At 41.3% G+C, this 18,279-nt stretch overlaps 1 protein-coding gene across 3 annotated transcripts in view; it reads right to left on the bottom strand.

Moving 5' to 3' along the window:
* The window catches only part of PRKD1 (protein kinase D1), a 349,031-nt gene that overhangs the window by 57,759 nt on the left and 272,993 nt on the right, over positions 1–18,279 (bottom strand). For all 3 annotated transcript variants that reach the window (XM_075530541.1, XM_075530539.1, XM_075530540.1), the window contains 6 exons: positions 10,140–10,350; positions 9,903–9,980; positions 7,716–7,920; positions 6,082–6,205; positions 2,346–2,423; positions 835–1,114 (listed from right to left, as the gene is read on the bottom strand). In XM_075530541.1, coding sequence (XP_075386656.1) covers positions 835–1,114; positions 2,346–2,423; positions 6,082–6,205; positions 7,716–7,920; positions 9,903–9,980; positions 10,140–10,350 — 976 coding nt within the window. The remainder of the gene's footprint in view (positions 1–834; positions 1,115–2,345; positions 2,424–6,081; positions 6,206–7,715; positions 7,921–9,902; positions 9,981–10,139; positions 10,351–18,279) is intronic.

Raw genomic sequence — 18,279 nt, 5'->3', positions numbered from 1 at the left:
TCAGAAGACCCAAAACAAACAAACAAAAAAAGATATTGTTGAGAAAGAGGAGGGTCGGGACAAAGTCACAAAGCCCATCTGTTAACAATGGAGCCCCTGACAGAGGGGTCACAGGGAAGGGATGAGTTGATCAGGGTGCCAAAAAGCACCAAGGGAACACACAAAGCTTCTCTAATTCCTTGAGGCTTGCTCACCCCCCACTATCATGTACCCAGTACTGTCTTTCACTGTGGGCTAGACTGGAGCATGTGCATAGGTACACCTAAGAGTTAAGAGCCCATGACACAGGAATCCAGGAACAAGAATGGGAGTAGAGATACCAGAAGGGCAGGGGGAAGGTGGGGAGAGGAGGGGAGGAGGGAGAATCAATCTCAATGATTGATACATAACCGCACGCACCTCCTTCCAGGGGGATGAACAACAGAAGCTTAGGGGGAAGGGAGACAGCAGTCGGTGTAAGATATGAAAATAAAAATAATTTATAATTTATCAAGGAGTCATGAGGGTGGTGTGGGAAGGGAGGGATAAAATATGAACTGATAGAAAGTAAATGTCTAGAAAATAATGATAGCAACAAATGTACAAATATGCTTGATACAACTGATATATGAAGTGTTTTAAGAGCTGTAAGAGCCCCTAATAAAATGATCTTTAAGTATTTTTTAAATGAAAAAAAATCTAACATGTGAATACATTTATTTAGTAGCACTAAGTTCTCACGTAAACAAAATTATTCATTGGAAGCATTCTTTGTCTTCTCCGTGGGAAAGACATAGAATCAGGGTAAGAAGAGGAGTGAGTTTCATGGTACAGTCAGACAGCAGACTGGCTTACTGTGCAAGTTGGTTCCTGATCCCACAGACGGTCCCTTGGGGATGACGGGCATCAGGGCATGCTGGATGGCCATCTCCCACATCCTGGCCACATCTGAACCAACGCCACTGGTGAGGAGACTATTATTTGGTGGTGGGCTGGAAGGACTGACCACATTTTCTCCCACATAATATACTACATTCGCCGTGGTGATTTCAAAACAATGAGGATTGGCCCCATCAAGATTTGAAGCTGCAGTTTTTGCTGGTTCCAGAGATAAAATTTCTGATAAAGGAATTTCCTATGGAAGAATAAGGGGACCAAATGCAGTTTTACATAGTGTTTAAACTTTCAAATAAAATTAATCCGAGGAGCCTGGAAAGCATGACATTACAAACAGCCACGATTCCTAGAGAATGCATTTATGACACACAGCATTACTTTCAAAGATTCAAAAATTCGTTTACATAGGAAAACCTCAACAAATCCCCTTTGTAGAAATGGTGAGTGGCATTTTCATGATGTTCGCCAGCTAGGATAAATATGGTTGGCAGCAACACATTTGAATCTTGACCTAAATCCAAGAAGGAGTATATAAATGGTAATTTGTGTAACTGTGTGTAGATAAATGTCTTGATATGCAGTTGGGTGTGTATTGATGTTTTTAGTGGAACTGCTTTTTAAGGCATTGAAATCAGTGAACATATGCAAGTTATAATAAAACAGAGTAGATTTAGTGAGGAACACCATAGAAACTGGTTTTAAAATTAGTTGTTTATAAAGCCATTTTGAAATTGAGAGAAAAAGTAAGCAACTGCTTCCCTGTCCTCAAGCATGAAGTGATTAAGAAAATAATTTAAAAAAATAAAAACCTGAAGATAAAAATTAATGATGTTTCTGTCTGTAGTTAGTGTTATATAATGTGGCCGTGGGGAATATTATCAACTATATCTGACTGATAAATAATAAAAACACAATGGTCTACTGTTTTCTCTCTGAACTTCTTTAGGGCTGCATTTTCCTCTTCACTGAACCACACCTCTGTGATGTAAGGGGGAAAGGCAAGGAAAATGGGTGCCAAATTGTTCTGCAGAGGGGAATGTTCCTTTTGGAGAGAAATGCTCACCACACATGCATGGAAAATTCATAAAGTATTCCTTTGTATTAGAGATGCATTGCAAGGCCAAAGACACAAGGAAAATCAGGATACAGTGGATCTCAGGAATTTGTTTTTGGCTAATCTTTAGTGACCTCAAATTTTCCAGTTAAATCACACATCTCTCGCTAAAATGTTCAATTGAGCTCCCTCTACCTTCCATCAGCCCTAGCAATGAAAATATTCACAGATGAACCATGAATTTCAACTTGAGGCCTCAGAACTTTATACCACACAATAGAAGAAAATATATAAAAAAGAAAACCCCCAAACCTCAGTTATGTCTTTTGCTATGTATTTTGTGTTACTGAGTTTTTCATATTCCAAGGAGAAATCAGGGAGGAGACTTAACTGGTCACTCAAGAGACATCCTTACCTTATAGTACCTGCTGCCTGTGTCATTTTGAAAGAGAGTAATACATTTGCTATCCAATCTCCAATAGTGCCGCTTTCTCTGAAATAGACATTATATTCAGAATACATTTTAAAAATTTCCAATATTAAGAAAATAAAATTCTCTCAATGGCAACTTTGTCTTCTATGTAGAACATGCATGGGATTGGGGACAAGTAGACACACATCTCAGACCTCTGAATTTTGACTATTTAGTTAATATCCTGAAAGAGATATCTTTGTTTCTATCATATGGCTATCAGTAATAATGGTGCCTAGCACCTCAGGCACTGTTTGAAAGTATGTACACAGCACACAGAAATCACACTTTAAAATGTAAAAGACAATAAACAATGTCCATATACATTTCTTATATATTTACAATACAAGAAATACTATACTGATTAAGGTACGTATTTTGGTTTCCAACGGTGAATTCTGAATGCTACAACACTTTAAAGAGGTCTTGTGAGGCAGATGTACAGCAATACAATGCTTCATTTAATTTCTTGGTGGCTGCTTCCTTCAGTTTGCACCGTGGATCAGAGCAAGACAAAATCCTTAACCACTTCGATCAGTTCTCCATTGATCATGATGCTACTTTTTGGTCCAGTTGTGAGGATTTGGGTATTTCTTACATTGCACTATAATCCATATGGAAGGCTGCAATCCTTGCGCTCATCAGCAAGTGCTTCGAGTCCTCCTCACTTTCAGCAAACAAGGTTGCACGATTTGCATAAAGCAGGTTGTTAATAAGCCTTCTTCCAATCCTGATGTCACATTTTTCATGTAACTCAACTTCTCTTTGATTTGCTCAGCATACAGATGGAATAAGTATGGTGAGAGGATACAACATGGACACACACCTGTCCTGATTTTAAAGCATGCAGTGTTCCCTTGTTCTGTTCACACATTTGCCTCTGGATCCATGAACAGGTTTCCATGAGCACAATGACGTGTTCTACAATTCCCACTCTTCTCAAGGCTATCCATAGTTTGTTATGATCCACACAGTCAGATGTCTTTGCAGAGTCAAGGAAACAGAAGGAAACATCCTTCTGGGTTTTTCTTGCTTCAGCCAAATCCATCTGATATCAGAAATGATATCCATTGTTATGCCTTCTCTTCTGAATCTCTATCAGCTCCCTGTTAATGTACTGCTGCAATCATTGCAGGATGATTTTAAGCAAACGTTTAAATGCATTTGATACCAATGGTATTGATGTAGACTTGGTTCATTTTGTTGAGTCAGCTTTCTTTGGAATAGGTACAAATATGAATCTTTTCCAGACAACTGGCCAAGTCGTTGTCTCCCAAATTCCCTCCCATAGACTACGGAGTGCTTCCAAGGCTGCATCAGCTCCCTGAACCATCAATTGGTACTGTGAATTCCTGGAGCTTTGATTCTGGCAAGTGCTTTTAGTGCATCTTGGACTACTTCAGCTCCTGAGGATGTAATCTTAGTAAGAACAAGTGCCTTCAGCATACTCCCATGGGGTAACTGGTGGATTCGAATCACTGACCTGGAAGTTAGCAGCCTAATGCTTACTCAACAGCATCACTGAGGCTCCTCAAGTGGCTAGATGAGGGCATGCAAATAAGGCATCCAAGACTAACTTGAGGATTAGTCGATTTTGCCATTCTGTTGGGCATAAAGTGAATGATTTCAGAAGTAGGAAGCGAACACTCATGCCCTGCAAAAGGGTGAGTTGTGCGTCTCCAGGGTCCTGTGTGGAGGACTGGTAGCCGCACAGACTGAAGGAGTGATGGAGGCAGCCGACAGCAAGGCAAAGGAGTGGGTGACCCAGGGCATGAGTAAATCTGAGTGCTGGGGGCAGGAGGCTGGTTTGCTCTTAGGCAGAATCATTATGCAAAGAGCTTTACAACACTTGTCAGAGAGGGGAAGCTGCTAAGGTGTCCTGCGGGGAGGGGCTGAGGGTCAGACAGAGATGTGCCTGCTAGCAGGGCTTAGGAGAGGGGCCTTTGCAAACAAAAGGACTAGAATGCTTTCTGATCTGCATTTGTGGTCACCTGGCTACTAAGTTCCCTAACAAACACAGTGCTCGGACTCATGAGTTCTGTCTGTGAGTCCTGCGTGCCTGCTGAAGTGGTTGCTGAATTGGATGAGTAGACCCAGCAGAGGAGTGGGGGGAGGGGGAGCGGCAGGGGAGCTGGGGGGGGCAATGTTGGCATCAGACTGGGATAAAGAAAGTTGGAGGGTGTAAGCATGTCTGATCCCTGCCTTGTGGAATTCTTCCTGGGTAGGTGCATTGTTGTGTTCTTTTGCCCCCTCGGGCAAAGAGGAGGGCAGGCATGGCCTTCACACCCTTTTCTCACTGTGTGGTCCTCTTTTAAGATCAACAGAATCCATTGCTATTCCTGGCCCCTTCTACAAGAGTTTGCAGGCCTGTTAAAGTCATAAAATGTGTTTTAATCAGGTAACTCCTTCTCCAACAAAGAAGGTCAGGATTACAGTTAGAACAATCACAGTACAGGTACTTCATTGGCTACAACATGAACTTATGGGCAAACATATTTTAATGATCTATAAATTTGTCCTCACTTTCAAATGATTGGACCAACTCCTATTTACAACCATTTTTTTTCATCACCATCACCTTCCCTTGCTGCACATGCAGCATTTAGATTATTAAAAAGGCTGGGGGCCTTTGCTTGCCCTAAAGTTGAAATAAGCACCATGTGAACTTGTTCTGCCTTACTTACAAATGTCACTAAAAGACACACTTAGGAACAGTCCTCGGTCATAATGTGGGAACCAGTTGTACAAGAAGGGTTCCAAAAGCTGGTGGGAAAATTCCATTATCTTTCCATTCCATTCTCCGGAAGCAGTTTTGAACCTCCCACATCTTTATCTAGGAAATGATGGTGCTGCCGCCGGATGAAGGAAGGAGCACTATAAGGCCACTGCGCCGGGTCGATGACATCTGTTAGCGATCCTAGAGAGCAGAGGAGAACTGTAGCATCAGCTTCCCAAGGCTGTACATCTTTCTGGAAGCAGACCGCCGCATCTGTCTACCCCGGAGCAGCGGGTGGGTTTGAACCAAGCTCTTTAAGCGACTGCATCTTCTACAATGCTCGAGAGATGAGACTATCACGAATCATCACTTAATGTAACCTTGAAAAGAAGACCAAATCTCTTTCTCTAACTCCCTCTGTCTCTCTGTCACACACACACACACGCACACACACACACTCCGCCTTATCATCAACCATTAGAAAAACCTAGAGTAAGTAACAAACTGACTTAAAGGTTTGAAATGAGTAAGTTTATAAGTGCATATATAATTCGTTATTGGTGAACTCTATCACAGCAATCATACCTTTGGCATTTCTATAGTGTAGTATTTTGTTCAAAGTTGTGAATTACAAAGCATATTCCAAGCGTACATACTATAGCTTTCACAATGGCTTGACCACTGCAAGTATTTATTCATTCACTCTATTTGGTGATCGATCATCTCATGTAATAGAGGTAAAATAATCTTATCTCCCAGAAATTGTTTTCTACATTTTGTTCTCACGCCCTTGCCTGGCCAACTACATCTGACACCTAGGCTGGTTAGGTGCTTCCCCGGATCCTCTCTGAGGCGTGGGCTCTGGTCTGCTTCTCAGACCCCAGATATCCTATAGAACTCCGAAAGTACTGGCAGCTCCCGCAGTGAACCCAGCTGCAGCAAAGTGCTCACTACAGAACGTACCAGTGCATCCTTGCTGGTGTAGTGGACCATCCATCCTTCTTTCACCACCGTGCTGCTTTTCCTCTTGGTGTGCTTGACAGACTGCACCACGCGCATGAGGGGGATATTGTTGCTTGTTGATGGACTTGACAAGTCAAAATATTGTTGGAAAGAAATGATTTTAGATACAGATCTTTTCATGCATTAATGCCCCATTTCAGTTCTTTTCCCTTGAAAGCCAAATACTCAGATCCAGTTTTTAGTGATGTATAAGGTGGTTTAAACATTGGGATTGAAGTTAGTCTGATAAACCTGCTGTCAAATTGATTTAGGTTCATGACAGACACTTTACATGTAAGTGTTAAAATATGCTAACGAAGGTTAAAAATATCTTAGTTGTGGGATTGGACTATAAAGTGTTCCTCTTTCTGGGAAACATCAGGTATATTACGGTGACAGTGGACTGAGGCAACTGTATACAGAACCACATATGCAAACTGATTTAATTATTTATCATAGGCAAACTCTTAGTCGTTGACAGACTCCAGTATCCAATATGAATGTTACTCTGTACATTTCACAAGAAAGCAAGAATCGACTAAGTAAACTATCATTTAACCACAATTACTCATGCAATTTTGCTGCTCCTTCATTTTCCCTCCACATCTCCCACCCCCACCTCCCCTGAACACAAGCACGTGGGCATGTGCACTAGTCTCTTAAACCCTCCCATACTAAAGAAATGCACATCTTCAAAAGAGTGTTGGATTGTGACTTTAACATTCCCCGGTATTAAAAAAAATATTTATTATACTGTTAAATAAAAAAAAGTTACTCTATGTGCATGAACTATTTCAGTTTTCAAAAGAATTAGCAACATGAAAACAAAAGTTTTGATCAGATTTATACAAAAATCCAATGGTTGGCAGAGATTTTTCTGTTGAGGGCCAGACAATAAATATTTGGGGCTTTGCAGACTACTTAACACTCCCACGGTAGTGCACAAGAAGCCATGAACAAATTGGATGTGGCTGTGTGCCAATAAAACTTAATTATAAAATAGACAATAACCAGACTTGGCCTTGTGGCTATAGTTTGCAGACCAGATATGAAAAATGGATATTATTTAGTAATCAAAGAGATTAAAAGATTAGATCACAGATCTAAAAGTATGTATACATTAAAATTTGGTGAGATTCAGACCGCCAATGTGACTCAAGGGGCCTTCAAAAAACTTTTATGGAAGAATTCCATTTCTCTATTTGAAACCTCCTTGTATTTGAAAAAGAGGTCTGTTATAAAATGCATGGTGCTGCCGGCGTCAATCTATGGTTTTTCTATTCCCATATAATATGCTTTGAATAAATATTAACTTTGTAGCATATTTATGGGCAGCAAATATGTGTATCTCTCATAAGCAAAGGAAATGGGTCAACAAATGAGGCAGTGCTAGGGAAGGATGGGAAATGATACTTCTCCAAGGGAATCCAGACTTCCCAAGTTCAAAGCTTCTTGAGTAAATACACAGTGCATTCATAAATAAATTAAACACATACTTTAAACTTAACTGGTAACAGGTTAAAATACCAAATAGCTTATAAAATTAAATATACTTGGCATTCCACTGTGTGACAGAGACGGGCTGTCACCCTCACCTGATGGTTCTGTTGGAGTCCTCGTGGTCTTGGTCCGGATCCTGCATGTCCGCATTGTCACTCTGGCCTTCTACCATAACCATCTCAGTGTCCTGCACCATTGCTTCTTCCACGTCATCCATGAGGCCGCTGTTTCTTTCACTGTCATTGTCATCGCTCCCTTCTTCCATGACCACATCAGACTCTGCCCCGGGGCCAAGTAAGTCTAGGAAAGGGGTTTGCACTCATGAAGATCATCCTGGGCGCTGGGATCTGGAACTTAAATGAAAGCTAGGCAATCTTGAAACAAATCCCTAGAGAGCTATACAAGATGTGGCGTGAATAAGTGAAGAATGTATCCCCCTTTTTTTTCTCACAAATATTTGGATTTTTAAAAGGATCTTATAGAAGATACTTACTGTCTGGATCCCTAATTCTGAGAACATGAAGGCTCACAGAGATCCTTGGAACAAAGTGATAGCAGGCACATGTGAACAGAAACCTGACCATATCTCATTATTCCATGACTGAAGGGAGAAGATGATAAATGAGATGATAAGGGAACCACAGATATAAAAAGTTGGAGTCGTTGATTCTTGCTATTTAACTTTTTAATTTTATTTGTTTGTTAGTTTATTTGAATCACAGATTGCGATAGAGTAATTTGATCACATAAGCAACAACTGTTAAAATCCTAAGGTTTTGCATAGTTTAAGGCATACTGAATCCTAGGTGATTAATAGTAATACAAAACATTATAAGTATGTGCTAATATAGAATATTTACTTTAAAGTCAGAAAATAGATTGGGATGGGACATTGGCCTGCCAAACTTGAAATACTGACATTTGATCAAATATTTTCTGATTGTATGGTGAAATGTAACTTCAAATTAACAAATCAACAACATCAAAAATCACACTATAGCCCTATGCATGGTTCAGGCTTCACAGGCTTGACCAAAGACAGCACCACAAGCCCCGGAAAGCAGGGATTTTGCAAAAGTTTCCATTTTGGCAGCTAATTCATGAACCCCCAAGACAATTTAGTGTTGAAATGCTTTCCTGGAGAATTCTCCCTTCTTTTTCCAAATATATATTTATTCTAGAGAAGAAAATTGAAGTATAATATTAAAAATTTATTTTTTCCAAATTTTAGGAAGGAAGATTGCTCAATTTGTTCATCTGATTTCCTAGAACTATCCCGTCTCCCCCCAGTGGTATCCAAAACTTATGTGAGACTTAAGATCTAATACTACTCATGATCTATCATGGAAAAAACAGTCTGGGGAGCTAAGTCAAATGTTTTGGTAGTTTTCCATTAGGAATACGACCTTGAAAGATAATGTGAACCACATCTTTAAAGTATAGCATTTTTTCCTTAGGAATCCTTCCAAGTTAGCAGGTAGAGTTTAAGATTTTCCAAAAGGAATGCACCAAAATACAGGAAAGTATGGCACATTGGTTGATCGGTCTGCAGATATGCAATTGATTGGTAGTTTGAACCCACCAGGCACTGCTGGGGACAGTACTGTGTCACTGCCTCGTAGAGGTCAAAGATTGGGAACTCTGTGGGGAAGCTCGGCTTCTGCCTTTTAAGGTTGCTATGCATGGAATCTACTTGATTCCAACACAAGAACAACTGGAGGAAAGGATATGTAGTATATAGGATATATTAATATACAGTATATTATAAAATGATATATTAATATAATTTTTATATATAAATTGGCTGAGTTAAAGTTCCTTTTAATTAAAGAATGCAGTTAACAATCACGTAAAATAGAAATAGTAACTGGGGGAGAAAGGAAGAAAGTGGCTGGATCCTGAGGAGATAGCCTTTGTGAAACTCCCCTTCACTGGCAAATGGGGAAGAAAAGTTAACTTCCATCAAGGCTTGGAAAACGGATGGGAAAAGTGGCTGAAAGGTAGACTTGTGGTCATTCCCACTACTTTCCCGTTTTGGAATGAACTTGGAATGTTGAATTAGGTAATTGATGAAGACGCCCAGTTTTAGTGTTGGCTGTCCACAGCGTGAGGGTCAAGAACTTCTCTTTGGGGTGTCCCAAAGCAGAACAGACCCCGGCCATCAATTGCTGTGGACAAACACCGGAAGAGGAAATAGTACAATTTCCCAAGCCCACGGGGTCCTCATCGCCACCCTCGCTAACAGTGCATGAGCAAGAGCAGGGCGCTGGGCTGTCACTCACCTCCATTAATGCTCACTTCCCCCAGGCAGTTGTTTGGAACTTTGGGTGCACAGCGCTTATGGCAGTTGAATCGGCAATCTAATCGTGATGGTTTGGAAACAAAATAAACAGGAGCAAGTATTTATCAGAAAGAGAAGCTGTAAACAAATCAAAACTGTAACTTCAGGTGTGTGACTGACTAACGTACGGGCTCAAAGTCTGGCAAGAAACCAACACTGGGTGGCCACTCGCTCTTACCTTTGCACTGCAAACCCTGCCTGAAAAGGCCCTTGAGCAGCTTCTTGCAGTGCCGGCACACGGTGGGCCGCGTGTAGGAATGGATGACGAAGGTGTGCGGCACCTTCACTTTAGACATCAGAAGCTTGTCCAGCTGAATGGGTCGTCCAATGTAGGACTGAGAATTCGATCTCTTCTCTCGGCCCATAAATGACTCGGACGGTGACTTTTGCTGCAGGTGTGCGACACAATGAAGAAGGAGAGTACTCGATTTGTAGTTCAATGCTTCACCTTTGGAAAGTCTCCTTTTATTTAGTGGCTTGATTCTCAAGAACAAGAGGGAATTAAACATTTCTGTCAAATAAATTATATTCATGTTAAGGTAAAATTTAGGCCCCCATTAGCTCTTGTTTAAGAAGCTCTCAGCTGTGAATCCGGTTACTCCATAATTTTTACATTCTGGGGATAGGGGAAAAAAAAAGGCTGGAGACCTGAATACTTAAATCTAATATCTAGATCCTTAATTTTTAAATTGCATTTATAAATTAATCACTTTTTAAATTTAGTATCATTTTTGGGAGCTCTTACAAGTTATTATCACAATCCATCCATCCACTCATTGTGTCAAGCACATTTGTACAAATGTTGCCAGCATTATTTTCTTTCTACTTGAGCCTTCGATGCTCCTCAGCTCTTTCCTCCCTCCCCAAGCCTCACTCCCTCATTAACCCTTGGTAATTTATCCATTATTATTTTTTTCATATCTTAAACCAACCACTATCTCCATTCACTCACTTTTCAGTTGTTCACCCCCCGGAGAGAGTTCTGTGTCGATCACTGTGATTGGTCCTTCCTTCCTTTCCTTCCCCCGCCTTACTGCCCTAACCTTTCCAGTGTTGCTACTCTCATCATTGGTCCTGAGGGTTTATCTGTCCTGGATTCCCTGTGTTTCAAGCTCTTATCTGTACCAGTGTGCATGTTCTTTTAATGGACAACTCTAGAACGAAAAGCCAATCACTATCAACGCAAATGGCCTTTAATGCTACTGTATGTACTTATCACTGACACTTTTAGAAGTATTACATGTGCAAGATTAGCAAATGCAATCAGTTCAGAAAGATAGAAAATGAAAAATAAATACTTCCTGTTGGCCTGCATACTAATTCATCTGAAAATATCTGCATTGTTGCTTCCCTTCCTAAGTGGGAAGGGGTGGGAAATGGTTTTAAATGATTATTCAACCTTATAAAAAGAGAAAGGGTTAAACTTCTATTTTAATTTCTATATTTGAAAAATATAGCAAAATGGATTATACACTGAACACAAATATTGATTTTTTTCATTGTAATTATATCCCCACGCTCTCCAACTACTCATCTTAGAATTATTTAATTAGTCCAGTAAAAAGACTTCCTTTTTAATTAAGTAAAATATAATTAACCACCTTATCAATGTTTTGGACAATTTCATGAAAATTGAAAGCATGAATAAGTGCATTTGGGAATCATCAGGTTAAAAAATGAATGAAATGTCTTTTTAAATGCTGAGTTATGTATTATACAATTGTACTATAGCGATCACTGTGCTAGGCACCTTACAAGATAGGCTTTGCTATCTACATTGTATCATAGAGAAATCTAAGGTCATAGAGTTGAGTAAATTCTTTTCAATCACATGGCTAATAAAAACCCATTCCTGTCAAGTCAATTCCACCCACAGGGACCCTGTAGGAGAACAGTGCCGTGGGGTTTCCGGGGCTGTACTCTTGATGGAAGCAGACTGCCATCTTTCTCCTATCCCGTGACTGGTGGTTCACCGGCAAGTGCTGGGATTACCAACGGAGAGCGTGAGACCACTGTGGCACCAAGGCTCCGCTGCTGCTCATAAGTGGAGCCACGATTGGAACTGACAGTTGTTTGTCTCATTCTGTTAAACCTACTAGTAAAAAGTGACAGGCAACACAGATATTAGAGGCCAGTAAATGCCTCTTTCACCTCTATAATAAGATTTCCTCTTGCACTTCTAAGTGAATCTGATTTAAAGTATTGCAAGTGGCCATTTAACAACATAAACTTGACATTTAACGACTACAATCGAGTGTCTTCAATGAAGGTAAATACCTAAGGAAGGAGTTCTCAACCTTCCAAATGTCACGACCCTTTAACACAGTTCCTCATGTGGTGGTGACCCCCAACCATAAAATTATCTTTGTTGTTGTTTTTAATCATTTTATTGGTGGCTCATACAACTCTTCTTACAATCCATACATCCGTCCATGGTATGTCAAGCATATCTGTACATTTGTTGCCCTCTTCATTTTTTGTTGTTGTTGCTTTAATCGTTTTATTAGGGGCTCATACAACTCATCACAATCCATATGTACATCAATTGTGTAAAGCACATCTGTACATTCACTGTCCTCATCATTCTCAAAACATTTGCTTTCCAATTAAGCCTTTGGTATCAGGTCCTCATTTTTCCCCTCCCTCCCTGCCCCCCTCCCTCATGAGCCCTTGATAATTTATAAATTATTATTTTGTCATATTTTGCCCTGACGTCTCCCTTCACCCACTTTTCTTTTGTCCATCCCCCAGGGAGGAGGTCACATGTAGATCCTTGTAATTGGTTCGCTCTTTCCAACCCACTCTCCCTCTACCATCCCAGCATAGCCACTCACACCGCTGGTTCTGAAGGTATCATCTGCCCTGGATTCCCTGTGTTTCTAGTTCCTATTGGTACCAGTGTACATCCTCTGGTCTACAGACTTGCAAGGTAGAATTGCGATCATGATGGTGGGGGGTGGGGGGGAGGAAGTATTTACGAACTTGAGGAAAGTTGTATTTTTCATAGGTGCTACATGGCACCTTGACTGGCTCATTTCCTCTGCTAGATCTCTGTGCAAGGGGGTCTCCAGTGGCCAATAAATGAGCTTTGGGTCTCCACTCTGCACTCCTCCCCCTCATTCACCATGGTAAGATTTTTTTGTTCTGATGCCTTATACCTGATCCCTTCTACACCTCGTAATCGCACAGGCTGGTGTGCTTCTTCCACGTGGGCTTTGTTGCTTCTGAGCTAGATGGCCACTTGTTTACCTTCAAGCCTTTAAGACCCCAGACATTATAGCTTTTGATAGCTGGGCACCATCAGCTTTCTTCACCACATTTGCTTATGTACCCATTTATCCTTAGCGATCATATTATGGAGGTGTGTACCCAATGATATGATTTTTTTGTTCTTTGATGCCTGATAACTGATCCCTTTGACACCTTGTGATCACACAGGCTGGTGTATTCTTCCATGTGGGCTTTGTTCCTTCTGAGCTAGATGGCTGCTTGTTTATCGTCAGGCCTTTAAGACCCCAGATGCTATATCTTTTGATAACTGGGCACCATCAGCTTTCTTCACCACATTTCCTTATTCATCCATTTTGTCTTCAGTGGTTGTGTCGGAAAAGTGAGCCAATTTAATAGAAGAAAATATTCTTGCATTAAGGGAGTATTTGAGTGGAGGCCCAATGTCTGCTACCTTAATACTAAACCTATAGATATATAGGCATATAGATCTATTTCGCCATCCTCATATATTAATATATTTTCATATGTACATGTCTTTATCTAGACCTCTATAAATGCCCTTTATCTCCCAGCTCTTTCCTCTATTTCCCTTGACTTTCCTCCTGTCCTACTATCATGCTCAGTCCCCACCTGGGTTTCAGCAAGACCTCTTGATTACATTCTCCTTGATCATGCCCTACCAAGCCTCATACACCCTCCTTACCACCAATTTGGATCACTTGTTGTTCCCATGTCCCTGGGTTTGTTAGCACCACTTCCTTTCCCCCCACCTCCCTCTATCCCATTTCCCCTGGGACTGTGGGTCCTGTTGTTTTCTCCTCCAGATTGTTCATCCAGCCTATCTCATTTAGACAGACTTGCGGAGATAATAACATACACAAAAACAAAACAGCAAAACCAAGCAGCAATATACAACAAAACCGCAACAACAACAAACCACTGACAAAGAACAAAATAAAACACAAGAAAGAAAAGCTTGTAGTTAGTACAAGGATCGTTTGTTAGCCAGTTTAGGAGCATTTTCCAGTCCAGTCTGTTGGGGCACCACGCCCTGGCCCCAAAGTCCACTTTCAGCATTCCCTGGGGACCTTGCCACTCCATTCCCTTGCTGTTTCGCTGCATTCCCCCAGTGCTTTGCCTCGGTGTGGCGGGATCAGGTCGGGCACAATTCCCATACTGTGTCTCTGGTGCTGAGCCCCGCAGGGCCATGGGTCAGTGTGGGACGTCATGTGTCATAGTGGGGCCGGCCATGTGGTCCTCTCTGTGGACTGGCCTCTCTCATTGGGGTCATCGTCCTCAAGACCTGGTGGGCCAGGGTGTGCTCCACTCTCTCCTACTCCCCCTTCATCTGTTCCCATCAGTTATGTCCCTCTCCCTGAGCTGTAGATTCAATGCCGTCCTTTGAAATAAATTCTTCTGGGAGGAGGGGCAGGCGCACACTTAGTATTTGGTACTGGGGCCAGCCCCCAAGACCTCTCAACTGGTTCCCTACTCCACGCTGGAATGTTGCATTCACAACTTGGGGCACTGGGTTGAAGTCTGGTCCCTCTTTCCCTGTGAAGATATAAGCAATTCCCTCCCCTTGGTTGGGTAGCACCCAGTGCCCCCGCTACCCATTTCTTCCTTATTTTCACCAATTTTTTTTTGTTTCTACTTCATAACTATAATTTTACTACAGTTATGAATCAGGGGACCGCTGTGAAAGGGTCGTTCAACCCCCAAAGGGGTCATGACCCACAGGTTGAGAACCGCTGGAGATATCTGGTTCTCTCCTATCTTGGTTTCTACTTGGTTTCCCAGGTGGTTTCTAATTTGGACCAGCTGTTGACAAGATGCGAACTAGATCAGATTTACATACAAAATCTACCCATGCCAACTCCTCAAGCCCAAGGCACGGTGTTTTTGTCAGGAGTCGTTCCCAACTCAGCCCTCAGTGTGGACCTATGTACAAGTGCCCCGCCCTCACTGCTTGCGGCAACAGCGTGGAGGCTGATGGGTGCCCTTCGCTTGCTGCAGCAAAGAGCAATTTGGGACGCGGCTGTAAGTAAGTACGTCTACAGCTGCATTTGGTTTTATAAGGGAAAACTCGAAAGCATATTACTCTGCAAAGGCTTCTCAGGAAGAGAAGCCCAGGGCACTTAAAAAGAAAGGCGATGGGTTTGCCAAGCCAGACTAATCACGAAAATGTTGAATAACCGCCTTCAATGGAATTGATGAATAATTAAATCCAAAGGGCTGGGTCCGTGTTCCATGTGCTCTCTTTAGAAACTGTTGCCAAAGGGCTAGTTTTAAGCACAGACCAAAATGTAACCAAAATGTTTCCATAGTTGGAAAGTTTCAACACTCAGAATAAAAGATGACCTGGTGTAACACTTGCTTCGCAGACTTAAAATGTTCTCAGATTTGGAAAATCCTATGAAAAGCAAGGGAGTTTACTCTTCGTCATTTTCCTTAATTTCAGATACCAAACTAGACAAAGCAGCAGCCCTGGTATCGCAGTGGATCAAGCGCTCAGAGGCCCACGTGAAGGTCAGGGATTGAACCCACCAGGTGCTCCCAGGGAGAAGGCCGGGCAGTGTGCTCCCTTAAAGAATACAGCCTTGCAAACCTAGACAGGGCTTGACTCTGTCCTACAGGGTTTCCAGGAGTTGTTATCAACTGGCTGTCAATAACTTTTTAATTGTGGTGTCAGAAGTTTGACATTGCGCCCTTTAGTGCACCACAGGCCAACTTACTCGGTTAGCAGAGTATGAGGGAATCCACTCAGCGGAATGCTTTCCTCTCCTCCAACCTGGCAACATGACTCTGAACACTACCACAAGCTTTTCGCCTAGAATGATCCTCAATCCTTCCTTTTATTTATTACCTTCAAGGCAGGACTGCATAAGGCATTTAAAAATATTATATGGGCTTAGAAATAATTAGTTCTCATTCTGGGGCCTACAGACTATACCTCAGACATAATAAGGCAATGATGAAACCCACACAACCACCTGTGACTTTGGCAGAGAATAAGGTTGTGTTGATTCTGACTGACAATAGTGCCACAGGATAGAGTAGACCTGTCCTATGGAGTTACCAAAGCTGTCAATCTCACCTCTGGGTTAGCAGGGAAGCGCTTTTACTGCGTGCCAACAGGCTCCCGTTATTTGGACGGACAATCAAAGTATTTTATTTGAACATTATAAATGACAAAAACAATACTAAACTCTTCTGTTCTAATTTTTTAAAAGCTTCACATCACAGACAGGAGAGACCATGAGAAGTGAGCAGTGATGAAAACTAAATTTTAAAATTAGGAAGGATTTTTAGAGCTTAAAAATTCTAACACCACCTGTGTTTGTGAGACCACCTGTAACATCCTTATACTAAGTGCTCATTAAAGTTAGCACCAGCCTTTGACCCATATGCAGCGAGCACTTAGGCAATGGAGCCTGCTTTCCTAGAGTTTGACTTGACTTCTCCTGCTAGGCAAAAGGTAATGACTCAGCAAGACTGGCATCTTCCCAGGAAGTGATTCCTTAGATTACACTATGGAAACTCCGACTGCCATCGTGTCTTTGAACATTTGAACCCTGAAACAATTTTCCAAAAAGGTATATTCCACTTAGCAAGTTAAAGTGAACCCTTTTAATTAAAATTCTAGAAAACGGGGAGATGGGGGTGGGATTCATCTGATTTGTAGTTTGTTTATTGTGAGTTATGTAAAACTCAAGCAAAAGATTTCACAAGCTAATATTCACTTTCCAAAACCATGATTCAAGTGAAAATTTCTGTAGCATATAAACAGAAATGTTTACTAACTACAATTTATCCCACAACCCATATTGGGACTAAATTCTGGGATATATGACCTCCACTTGTGTTAAAAATAAACAAAAAACTTAAAAAGTAGAGAATACTTTAGTACGGCAGTTCTCAACCTGTGGGTCGCGACCCCTTTTGGGGTCGAATGACCCTTTCACAGGGGTTGTCCTATTCATCACAGTAGAAAAATGACAGTGATGAAGCAGCAATGAAAATAATTTTCTGGTTGGGGGGGGGTTACCACAACATGAGGAACTGTATGAAAGGACTGCAGCATTAGGAAGCTTGAGAACCTCTGCTCTAGCACATGTGTTAGTCTGGGTAGACTAGAGAAACAAGTCCAAGGAGACTCATATGTATGTAAGAAAGAGTTGTATATACAAGAGCAATTGAATATTGAGAAAACATCCCAACCTAGTCCAGATCAAGTCCGTAAGTCTGATATTAGCCCATATGTCCAATACCAATCTATAAATTCCTCTTTAGACTCCTGCAACACATGTAATGATGCTGAATTCAGGAAGACCACAGGCCAGAGGATGGAAAGTCTGATGGATCCAGTGGCAGCAGAAGCATCTCAGCACTGGCAAGTGTCCCCACATGGCTCCTGCAAATCCAGGGCTCTGGGGTCGCTCCATGTATCCTATCTGCAAGAATTTCTCTCAGGGAGCGTGTATGTGTCCCACCTCCAGAGAGCTATTTATCTCCTTAGAGCCTCCAAATGAGGCCAGCAAGCTGTGAGCTCATTGACAGGGTAAACTCCAACCCTTTGCTCTTAAATCTCAAATTGAAAGCAGATTATGTAACTACCCCAGTACATACACTTATAGCATTTCCTCAAGGACCAGTCTCAATAATCAGCAACACACATTTAAGGGATTGGTGGTACCTATATTGATGTTAAGTGTACAAGACATGTTGTACACGTGAATGGTGCATGACAAACAAAAAGCATTGATTGATCTAGACAACGTGTATATTTTCAAGTTAATTGACAGGAAAAAATGGTTGGGAGCTCTGAATAGAAAACATTAAAATGCAGACTTATATGTCTTACAATGTAATGTTATATTAACTTTTATTTTGACATTTGCTTTATATTCTTACACACAAAAATGAATAATAAAACAGTCTAAGGATTTTTTCCCACTGTACTTTTTCTTTATCCTTGTCTGCTTGGCAAATCCACATTGAATATGAAATCTGTATATGATATTGCTTCAGAAAGACAAGGGTAATTGTGGTAGTTAAAGAATCTGGTGCCAACTTGAGACTATTAA

Source organism: Tenrec ecaudatus, chromosome 14, assembly GCF_050624435.1.
Source record: "Tenrec ecaudatus isolate mTenEca1 chromosome 14, mTenEca1.hap1, whole genome shotgun sequence".
Taxonomy (NCBI): domain Eukaryota; kingdom Metazoa; phylum Chordata; class Mammalia; order Afrosoricida; family Tenrecidae; genus Tenrec; species Tenrec ecaudatus.
The sequence above is the reverse complement of the archived record's forward strand: the minus strand, read 5'-3'. Positions and strand labels throughout refer to the sequence as shown.